At 45.0% G+C, this 12,143-nt stretch overlaps 1 protein-coding gene across 2 annotated transcripts in view; it reads left to right on the top strand.

Moving 5' to 3' along the window:
• SH3BP5L (SH3 binding domain protein 5 like) overlaps positions 1 to 12,143 on the top strand; it is a 74,814-nt gene that overhangs the window by 48,896 nt on the left and 13,775 nt on the right. For both annotated transcript variants that reach the window (XM_086924384.1, XM_086924385.1), the window contains exon 6: positions 8,226 to 8,399. In XM_086924384.1, the coding sequence (XP_086780510.1) occupies positions 8,226 to 8,399 (174 nt within the window). The remainder of the gene's footprint in view (positions 1 to 8,225; positions 8,400 to 12,143) is intronic.

Genomic DNA, 12,143 nt, shown 5'->3' on the forward strand with positions numbered 1-12,143 from the left:
TATCATTGCACACATTTTCTCTGTAGGGTGCTCATGAAGTGCATCGAGGAATGTGGGTAAGTATACAGTAAAAACAAATATGCAATTCTTTGTAGTTCTGCCCAATCAAACAAGTCTCTCTAATTGGGCTTGTTAGGTTGATCCACTTTACTCCCTTGCCCAAATGGGTATTATGTTGCAGGAGAAAATACAAAATCAGTCTACATTTTGATCCATTCACAATGCATGTACTTTAGTCTTTAATTTGGGTCTTTATCAGGCCAGTGTGGGAACACCCTGTTATGTATAATGATGTAGTGACAGATATCCTGCGTACAAAAAAATGTTTAAACTTCCGAACAAAGACCTCAGGTGCAACTCACCTCGAACATGTGGGAATTGCTCAAACAAAATCTGCTCCATACAATCGCCCATACATCTAATGGGCTACATCTACTCTCCCCTAAGATATGGAATAGGAAAGTACTCTCTTGCTGCCCTCATGATGATTACATTGCGTCTTTAGAGAACAGTCGGCACTCACAAGGAATCCTGTGAGTCAAATGATATGTGTCACCTCCTTACCTTCTGGGAAAAAACTGTAGTTGAAATACCAACTGCTTCTTTAGACGAGTCTGAGTCTGAGAATGGAATTCAGACATTTTAAGGGAAGAAAATCTTGTGCCAATATTGACAAGGCAAGTGGTAGTTTTTTTTGTCTATGATACAATCAACATATGGACCTTTCTGATCTATGGCGGGACAAGACCCTCCCTCTCGCGCTGCTTCTTTTGTTGTGTTCAGGGAATTGAGGCTCACTATGTTCCCTGGACTTAGTCTCAGCCAATCTGACTTCTCAACCAATCAATCTTACTTCATTGGCACTACCCGGCTCAACAATTAATTGACATCTGCTCTGTTAGGTCTCCTTGCTTCAAACACACTTTGAAATTCTTCTCGAAACAGGGTAGGCTTTTCTCTGAGTTGGGGAACTATTTTTTAATGTTCATTACATAAAAAGGCTCCCAGGCAATGTGAACAGTGATCCTACCTATGGTAGCCTCTCGAATTAAGGGGGGTGCCTGGGGCTAGCAAGGGGGGATAATCATGGTCTGCGACGCTACAGTGGGGATCGGCTTCTGGGTTCTCTTTTGTATCCTGTTACTTTAAGGGTCTTTGTTTCGTGTCCTGGCACTTCCGCTTATCTTCTCCATTCCTGTACTATTCTCTAGAGCAGTGGGCTTCAAACTGTTTAATACTGTGCCCACCCCACAGTAGAAAAAGAATCATCAGTCCCCCCTTTAAATTTTTCACAATTCTATTAAAATTGCAATATTTAAGTATGTCTAGAATTATTTAGACATTGCAGTTAAGTTCTGTTACCGTTTTAATAATGCCAGCAAATAAATGATTGCCAAACTTACTATTCTGGTAAGGCAGGCCTTACTAATGTGTATAAGTATCCACAGTGTGGCTATGAGAAATGGGGGTGGGGGATTTAAAGAATATTTGGAGTCCCTTTCCTTTTGACACCTTCTCCCAGCCAGGAAATAAATGACAAAAGATGTTTGTGATGGCCCATTACAGTGCGGTTTACTGCTGCTCATTTTTTTCCACTGAAAATAAAAAAGCACTGCTATCCGCAAAATGCGGCTTTTGGCCAGAGCCTGACACCTTCTGTGGGATCCCCGGAAGCTCCCGGGGGTACCTACCCCCCAGTTTGAAATGGATTACACACGCTGTCTTCGCATCAGCGAAGGAGCTGATGCTGCTGGATCAGCCTCTCTCTCAAACACCTTCATCCCTAAGGTGATCTCTATGACCAGCTATAGGATTCCTACTTAGCCACGCAGTCTATCATCATCTCCGAGCAAGGTGACACTTTGGTGCACTCATAAAACATCATAAACATTGCAAAACTGTACATCTGGAAAGCAACGTAACAAATGACTGACTTCACTTAATTTAGTTCAGCGTGCTTACACTGTCCAGCCAAGTTACAGAATCCAGCACTGGGCCGTGCTCCATCGCAGGCTATCTCTGGACGTCTCTCATTTACCTCTCGAACCTGGAATCATCTTGTGGAATTCTGAAGACCTCCTTCAGTGGTGAGCTTTTTACTAACGTGCTACCAACTTCTTTTCACTAGATCTCCCAGCCACTTTGGATAATATGTTAAGTCTTCATGGTTATTGTTACAGTCACTCATGTATTTGACGAGTGCATCGCCCTGTCCACACATACAGAAATCTGGTCTTGGTGAAAGCTGTAGTACCAGAAGGGCACCATCTCTCCAAGTATTAATCGATTCTCTTGTAGAAAGTGGCACTTGTATTTGACAGATCATGACAAGCTATGATCCAGACCTCCTGCACTGTAACTCTGGAGATGTATGGTTTATCATACCAGCAACCAGTCTACACTTTCAGGGAGTGGAGAATTCAGAATGGCCTAATACCCTTACTCTTGCAGATCTGAGGGCAAGTTCACATACTTGTGGATTCCAGCCCCATCTCTTGAGTGATTTTTGTCTCCACTCTCCTTCCTCCCACTTCCAGAACTCCCCCGTATTTGCACAGATGCCCATCCCTCAAAATCCTCACTAAGATTTTACTGAATTGTGAGAAGTTTATGTACTCTTTCATCAACAGATTTTCTTGCCTCAAGCTCTTTTCTGGGAAGCTAGGAGTTCACCCCCCCTATGGATTCTGTTACCCCATCTGTAGAACCTGTAAGTGATCCTGCCTCTGTTGACTCATCTGTCTCTTCAGCCTCCACCTCCATAACGTATGTTGACCTCCAGCAGGTTATGTGGCTCCGGCTGATCGGATTGTGCCACAATCATGGCCCTAGCATGCTGCCAGTGCGTCAGCAGGTATCTCTGCTTTGTAGGCATACCATCAGCGATTTTACTATAAGGACATGCCACGGCTTTTAGGCACAATGTGGGATAACCCCTGCATTCCCATGGAACAGCAGTAAGAAGGGACGCTTCATTGACCATCAGGGAAGTTGCAGCCTAAACTAACCGAGACGTTCTTCACAGAGTGTCAAGGAAAGCAGCTTCACGCGGTTCTCACAAAAATATATCCTTACAAAAATATCTGCTTGGATGAGGGGCAAAACAGCACTGGGTCAGTGTATCACAGAAAAGGATGGTTGGGCTCCACAGCATAGTACCATGACTTGACTCAAGAAGCAAACTGTTTAATCGAAGGCAGATACAAAAACCAAGGTATTCAGGTACTCTCGTTAGGATCTCCCATTGCTGCCACTTCCCTTTCTTGTTGAAATAATTGATCCTTACATGATCGTTACACTTTTGGGCATTCTTTCTTAACTGTTAATAGTTTAATTCTTCTATGTTGTAGAGACACTTGCTCTCCAAGTTCCTGCCATCTAGTTTTGGGTTTAGCATTGCGGCTCGTGTTTTTTCCTGTGTGTTCTTTCGGTTTTTGTTGTGCATTGATTAAAACATGCCTTTCAAACCCATATTGCACACAGACCGATGTCAGAGTACATTTTCGTTGTTGTGTTTGGAGCCCTTGTTGTGTGAAATCGTGTGGTACAAAAATACATTTTGACTCTCGAGGGAAATACTGCTGGGCACATTACACTATGCTACGGCAATGGGTCTTTGCTGCTAAGGGCTTTTGAAGAGGAGTTTGAAGAACCGGCAAAAGGGGGCTTGAAGGGTTATACATAGATTGCATTCTGGGTATTTGATGTGGATGAAGTGGAGTCTCCCTTGTTCCTCTTTCCTCCACCAACCGAGCACCACCCTCCACTTCTTGCCTCTTTATCTTATTCTTCCAGGGCTCCCTTTGTCACAATTTTGTCACATCTTTCTCCTCCTCATTTCTCTCTTCTGCTTTTCTGTCTTGCTCGGGATAGAAGTCTGATGTTGTCTTGATCCCCAATGAGTGATGGTGTGCCCACCATGCTGTATTAGCACTGATAGGAATCATTCCTCTTCTGAAGACCCAGAAGTCTCCGATTCTGGAGGAGGTATACGCTCAAAAGAATCTGCAGAACCCCACACTGGCCATGCTAGAAATCCTCCTGAAGCAGATAGAAACCGCTTCAACTCGATCAGCATTGAAATGATTGCAGCACTGGGGTCCTTCAACTTCAACACGAGTCAAACCCCAGCAGTGAAGTTAGGTCTAGGAAGGAGAAACAACTTCAACTGGGCTTCAAAGAGGCCCAGCCTCCACCAGATATTACTTGTCACGGTTCCCATCTCTGCAGACAGTCAGAGGTTGAGAAGGAAGGAAAGCAGGAAGACCAGGTGGAGGGTAAACAGCAAAATGGTGTGTGAAAAAAAAAAATAGGTTGATTCTCCCAGGAATCTGAATCCTCTAACTTGAGTGATCTTGCTTCAGGCATCCCTGATCTGGAGGAATTTGTCTTAAGCACCCAAATCTGTGTGATGTAAGGGGGAGACTCTTGTCAAGTCTTAACCCCAATGATTAAACTTATTCATCCATGGGAGGGATATCTCATAGGGAGAATTGCTAAATAAAATCTTGCCAATGAGTCAAGTTGTTGCCAAACTAGACAATTTCTGTTTTGCTTGCGTTTTAACTTTAGAACATTTCTACGACTTCCAAGCCTGGGAACCATCCCAGTAAGAGGTTTATCAAGTTGGATGTTAATGTGAGATCTAGATGTTCAAAACATACAATTGTATGTCGTCCAAATATGACATTGCCATGCATCCATGGGATCTAATCACCTGGGGTAGTGAGCGCATGTACGTGCTAAACAGCAATGCTGAAGGAGAAGATCCGTTCTGGTAGAGACCTGTAGGTAGAGGTAAGACTACTGATGGTTTTCCTCTTTGCTTGAAAACAGAACCTTTGTATGAACTACACCCAAGAGCCATACTTCATCTAGCTGAGACAGTAGGATGGAATGGTTTACTTTTTCAAATACTGCTGAAAGTATAAAGGCAGCCGGGTCCACAGATCCAATTCAGTTTAAGTTGATCCATGGCAAATGCCAAGGCTATCTTAGTGCCGAGACTAGGGGGAAGTCAAGTTGCCAACTTTTTAATATTTTAAGTGTTAGGTTAGTTGTTTATCCATAATGTGATTGGTCAATTTGTAATTGACTGATAGCATTATAATGGGCCAATAGGTTTCAGCTAAAGATCCACGTAAATGTATTTATTTGTTTTTTCACAGTAGGGTGCAGTTACCTCTGGTTTGCATTTAGACATGATGAAACTGAGAAGAGGAAACATTTACTATATTGAAAAGAGAGATGACAAAATGGGTAACCGAATGTGAAGACATTTTACTTGGGTCATCATTGAACCAGATTTAACAAGGCTGAAATCTGCCATCATTTCTTCTTTGTCGGGCTACAACCAGCCCTCACTCTTGCTGGTGGTTGAGGGAGTGGAAGTGAGATCGACCATATTATAAAAGTGTATTATGTCTTCATTTTGTAATTTTGCAGGAAACAACCTGACCTGTTCTTCGCAAAACATAACGGGAGTGCACAGCGTGTTTATGAAATGATTATCAAAGTGTTTGCAAAGTGTGGAATGTTTTGCTGTCACATTTATCTTTTTAACCCTCAGTGTTAACAGTTTACTCATGCATGTATCTTACAGTTGTTCAAAATGTACATCTGTCTACCTATTTTTATTGTCCTTTGTTTACTAGGTCTATTTAGTTTATCCTTTAACATCTTGCTGTCTAGAGTTAAAAAAACATTATATCCGCCTTCCTTTGTTTACTGGCTATTACATTTATGACTTCTAGCAGTTAGACAATCAGTGCAGGTATTGTCACTTCATAGGAAGCAGTGAAGTCTCTCTAGAGTGTTTAGCTAATTTTTGTTCCAGTGTTGAGGGCGGCACAACGACCAATCACAATGTGAGCAGGTGTCAGATGTGAGGTAGGCAAAGTTTGAGGTGCTGTGTCTTACTCTTATGAACCAAAGCAGTGATTGTTTGGGCTACAGCAATGGTAAGCTCTGAGCTTAAAACGCTGTCTGTAGTATGGACAAGAAAAGCAGTTGCATCAAGAGATCGAGGACAGTGGAATAAGCAAGAAAGTGGCATTGGAATCTATATTGTTGTGTCCCTTTTGTGCCAAGCTTCTGCTCACAGTAGAAAACATTGCAATCAGGAAGCCTCAGTGTAAGGGAACTACCCAAGTCTCTTTAAGAGGTAGGCATGGGTTTTCAGCTTCAGGGGTCTACGGTAAAGGACCTGAGACAGTGTTTTTACTGAGATCTTGTAATGGTTTTTGTGTAGCCTAAAATCCATCGGCGGCAGCACCCAGTCATGCCCAAAAACATTCAGATTAAAGCCTGTGCCAGTAGCCTGGCAGATGCAAAATAGCAATAATCCTATCCACTGAGACTTGTTACAGGGCAGGGAATATGCGGTGTACCAAATAGTGGAAGAATAGAAAATTCTTTGTGATCATGTGCTGCAAAGTGCTTGGAGCACAATAGAATATTCAACTCGTGTCAGAGGAAGAAACTCATTCATATATAGTGTAAGTGAAGAACCTCTGGTCAAAACTAGGGAATCTAGGTCACCTTTAGGGGTACTTGATAAAATGGAGCGGGTTTCAGTGTATCCTTGGGCTAGGAGCATACAGAGTTTGTTGTGTACACCACAGGGAATTGGCTGTCAGTGTACAAGCTGTAGAAAAGAATTAGGGGGACTGGATGAAAGAACTATAGTGGAGTTCCTTGACCACAGAGAAAATGTCTATAGCTTTTAGGGCCCTTGTGTCCTGGTCAAATCAATAGATGTCCTTCCTTGGCTTTTTAACACACTGAATAGAGATTTAAAAACTAGCTATTACCTCCAAACCGGAACACAAGCAACCTAGTCACAGATGTGCTTCTTGTGCACACTGTGTCACTGGAACCAAACTAAACCTGGCCGATGAGCCCTGATTCAGGGCAAAACTGGCCCTACGTTTCTTGTGCTCAGGGAGGACTTGTGCTGGCACTTTGGGCTGGACTGTTTCCATTGGAACATGATCAAGACTGTTTGTCATTTAGCTGGGTACAAACTTAGGTGGTATGGCGTTCAACATAATGATGGGCAGGGATGCAGCTAGAGTAATTACCAGTGGCTGAGATTAATTGAAGCATTCTATCCATCCATGGTATGTTATGCAGATTTGTGTAGCGCTCTAATCACCTATGAGGGTATCCAGGTGCTTCTCAAGTGGGTATACAGTGGTCTCCCTGTAGATTATTAGAAAAGCCAGGTCTTTAATTTCTTGCAGAACTCTAGGGATGAAGATGCTCTGTTGTGCTATGGGAGTCCTTTTCTGCTTTGGAGGAGATGCATTTGAAGGCGTGGCCTCCAAATTTTGGGCATGGGATGTATGTCTGCCAGTGAGAGTCCATCTGAGCGTAGGTGTCTGGAGGATTGGAGGAAGTGTATGCAGCTGTCACTTTTGGTAAACTTCTTTGATGATTGAGATCAATGTTGAAATGCACCTAAGATTTCCAGTGTTTACTGAGCAGTACCTGGCTCCTGGAGCTAACTGAAACTTAGTAGATTTACTCTGCTCCTCATACTCCTCTCTCCCCCCTTTTCCAGTGACCCAGCAATGTTTGACATTGAATGCTACAAGAACAGTTCTCCAGGAGAGCTTAGGGATTTACTCTACTGTCCTTGCTGAAGACAGGCTGTCATATTTTGAGATCTCAGCTAGGCATCTGCTTTCGGAGTAGCCACAGCAGTTTCTCTAAAGGGTCTGCAGTTTGATGAGTGAGCACTATGTTTACTGCAGCCGTTCAGCTAAGTATTTTTCCCCCCTCAAAAACAAACTCCCAAAGCAGGGGATTGTTTGTGGGAAAATAAGAATTAAATGTCCCTACCACGTTGTCTCTGAGTCGCCCGACTCTATATGGAGCGAGCAAACTAGACGTTTCGTGGATAGGGTACTCTTTCCCCAAGTATCCTGCCTACCAAGCTCTAAGCCCCAAAGTGGCAAGGGAGTGTGCCCTGGAGTGTTCATTCAGGTTCTGAAAAGAATTCTGTATTGTCAGTGAGGAAGTTTTGGGGACTATCCATTAAAAATAAAACCGAAATAAATGACCTTTGTTTTTCAGATCTTGCATCAGAGATTACAGGCTTTGTCCCACCCTCAGCATGTGGAAGAAGGGTGATTAGTTGGTATAAGAGAAGAGATGCAGTGTGTGAATCTGAGTTTTCTGACATAAATCCCTGACACCATTCGTTCTTGATCCCCTGACAGGTGAATGAGGCCGAGGAAGAGCGGCTGCGCAGTGAGCGGGAGCATCAGAACGTCACCCGCCTCTGCCAGCAGGCAGAGGCAAAAGTACAGACTCTGCAGAAGTCGCTCAAGCGCCTGATCGTCAAGAGCAAGCCGTATTTTGAACTAAAGTCCCAATTCAACCAAATTCTGGAGGTGAGCTAGAGAGCCATAAATTGACCTGTGGGTTTCGGATGAGAAAACATTGTGTATAAGCCAAAGGAGCACTTGAAAGGCAAGTGGAGTGCCCGAGATGTGTGGATGATACACAAGCAGTACCAGGTGGAGTCTGGGCGAGGGGTAGACCAAGAGCCTCAAGGCACCTTGATTAGAGATTCTTGAGAGGGACAGGGAGGGGGTGGAACGCGGGATGTACAGGAAGCTTGCAGTCCAGGGGTTTTATGCTTTGAGACAACTGGATGAGTGATAGTATTGAGAAGGAACTCAAGAAGGGAAAGACATGCACACCAGAACACCTAGTGATTCATAAACTTGGATGAGGGTTGGTATCAGGAATAACAAGACATACACTGAGGGACCGCACTCTGAATGAGGCGTGCATTATGAGGTGGAGTCAGGCATGGAGGTCCTGTAGGGTGGTGACGGCACAAGAATGCAGGAAGCTGATTTCTACTGGCCATACACTATCTTTCAACAGAACCCGGAGGGGACACAGCACAAGATTTGTTACGTTAAAAAATCTTCCTGCGTTCTGAAGTATGGCAATTTGTCATAAAATATTCTACTGAAGTCTGGAAAATTATGCAGTTAAATAAGTCTTTTTTTTTTTTCTCAACAGTTTTTTTGTACTCACACCAATTAACCATCATACATATACATTTGCATGACCTAACCAGAGCCTTACGTGTGACAATAGTGTCAATAATGTGACTTTTATCATCGGGCACCTGCTCATTTCAGTTCACATCAGCCTAAGTAATGCCCAGATCCTAAGTCTGTTCAACCACTTTAGCGCCATAACTTGCAGATGAAGACAGTGACTGTGTATTACATTACATTCTATGGCAGGGTCAACAAGTCTGTTAATTATACCCTTGTATTACTGAAGTATGTCTTTGTGGCAAATGTAGAAGCTAAAACAATTGTCGAGGCCCACAAACCCCTGTGAGCCGGCTGCTACTTCCAGTCCTTCCTCACCTGAGAATGTTGTGTGGATGATAGAAAGATACCTTTTCACAATTTCTCTCTCTGCAATTTGAAATACACGTGGTCAGACTACCACGAAATCTGCAACCTGTGCCATGGCCACATTAAGACCTATCAGAGTTTGTGCCTCGCCTCCGTTCCAAAAAGACACTGCACTGCTGAAGGGAAAGGCGCTGGATACACCACATGATGTACTAACAGAGTTCTGTCAAGACCTTGGACATCTTAAGTGCCAATGAACAGGAAGTCACTGGTCTTTCTGGTCTGGCTACGCAGTCATCATCCAATCCGGAGACCGTGTCATGGAGCGCATTGGTACCGTCAAGCCAAAGACCAGTGTCCTTTGCTCCAAGACCATGCCTATGGTGGTAAGTATGCCACCAGGCCAGGGCCTCCAAGGAAGTCCAATGCCAAGAATGAGCACTGCTCCCACAGAAGCCCGCTCTCAAGCCCTGAGCAGGGATGCAAACAGATGCTAAGCCAAGTGCTTCCACTAGCTTTGGGTTGCAGTCATCCGTGGGAAAATACTTCAGAGCCTGGCAAGCCTCTAAGGTTGAGCTCAAGTCACTTCAAGCACCCGAAATACGCAATGAAGGCTCCATATGTGCCTGTGCCTAAGAACCTGATGTCACCAAAACTTTGCTCGATGCTGAAACTGAAGTTGAATCTGGGCTTGATGCCCCAGTCGATGTTTAGATCCAAGGAAGTTGTGGCAGGAGCTTGACGGCATGAACAGAAGTACCTGTTTATGCATCCTTTATAAGTAAGATCTATGTGAAACTGCCTTAATCGCTAACTCTGGAATCTCTTCCTCGAACGAGGAGACTGGCCTGTGAGAGTGAACCTTCCTCCAAGCCTCCTTCCCTGGAGCCACCACTGAAGAAGCAGAAGGACAGATCTGCCAGTCTTCTTCCTCTGCAGTACACCACCCCCACTAGAGTTGCACAAGAGATCCCTTTTCTCCTTTTCAGACACAAGCAGTCCCTATGACCATCCCATCACCGGGCCACCGGATCACGAGCTCTCTGGACACGATTCTCCCTTTTCGTAGGTCCACCTCAAAGAGACTGCATAAATCAGCACCCTGGTTCTCAGATTCTCTAAGAGATAAAAACGCCTCTGTAGGCAACGAGAGAGAGCGTGGCGTCTAGACTTCCTACCGGAAAAAAAGGCACAATACAAAGAGGCTATCAAGGCCTACAGAGAAGGGGTCAGGGCGGCCCAGGCCACCTACTTTTCGGACAAAATTATGGAAGCCAAATCCAAGCCCAAGGAAATCTTTCACATAGTAAAACAATGTACTAAAGTGAACACAGCTCCTCCTTTGACTAAAACTCAGGAACAATGTAATGAGCTTGCGGAATTCTTCCACAATAAAGTCTCTAAAATCTACTCCACCTTCCCAATAGCAGCCACAATTCCACCTTCCCAATAGCAGCCACAATTCCTGATGTAACCGACCTTCCTTTCTCGAGTCACCCTCCTCCCTCAGACCAGCCAAGCCTTGAGCACTTTCCCCCACTAGACCTTGACACCCTTGGCAAAGTGGCACGCCAAGTCAAATCGGGCTCCCCGCGTGATCCAGCCCCACCGGAAATTCTGATACAAGCAAGCCAAGCTATCTTGCCTGTAATCTTGGAGCTACTAAATTCTTCCATCTCCTCCTGTACAGTACCCACCGCTTGGAAGCAAGCCATGGTGCGGGCGTTACTAAAAAAAACCCAACCTGGACCCAGACGATCACTCCAGTTACCGCCCCATCTCACTTCTCCCCTGGGCAAGCAAGGTCCTGGAGAAGTACATTAACGCCCAGCTAGTCCAGTTCCTTGAGAACAACTCACTACTGGATACGTCCCAGACAGGCTTCAGACCGAAGCACAGTACTGAAACCGCCTTGTTAGCGGTTACCGAAGAGTCACGAAGGATACTGGATCATGGAGGATCAGTGGCAGTGATCCTCCTTGATTTAAGTGCAGCCTTCGATATGATCAGCTATGCCACCTTGCTGAACCGTCTATATAACATCGGTGTATCAGGCTAGGCATTGAGGTGGTTCGACTCCTTCCTGACCAATAGATCTTTTCAGATCTTTGACGGGGAAACAGTGTCAGCCAGCAAACCACTAAGTTGTGGAGTGCCGCAGGGCTCCTCCTTGAGCCCTGCGTTGTTCAACGTATACATGAAACCACTGGCTGGGGTCGTCGAACCCCACGGTATCAAAATCATATCGTTTGCCGACGATACCCAGCTAGTGGTTTCGCTGGCACAAGAAAGCAACAGGCAAACTCCGGAAGGCCTGCTGAGATGTTTAGAGGACGTCAAGGAGTGGATGACTACCTCCTCCCTCAAACTAAACGGAGATAAAACTGAGCTCATGTTCCTGGGACCAACCTCACCAGTGCCTTTCACGTCCTTATGGCCCCCATGTCTGGGTCCCCCTCCCACCCCTAAGGAAAGTGTTAAGAGCCTAGGAGTTTGGCTGGACAAAAGTCTCTCTTTCTCCACCCAGGCCACCAAGTTGTCCGCCACATGTTTTGGCTTACTCAGAACACGGAGGAAAGTTCTCCCGCTTTTACCATTAGAAGCCAAACAGGTGGCAGTGCAAGGCCTGATCCAGTCCCGTCTAGATTCGAACAACGCCCTATATGTGGGGGCCCCTGAGATGACTCTTCGGAAGTTGCAGGTGGTACAGAACTGTGCAGCCCGCACCCTGCTACAGATCCCACGCACCCA

Source organism: Lissotriton vulgaris, chromosome 5, assembly GCF_964263255.1.
Source record: "Lissotriton vulgaris chromosome 5, aLisVul1.2, whole genome shotgun sequence".
NCBI classification, from domain to species: domain Eukaryota; kingdom Metazoa; phylum Chordata; class Amphibia; order Caudata; family Salamandridae; genus Lissotriton; species Lissotriton vulgaris.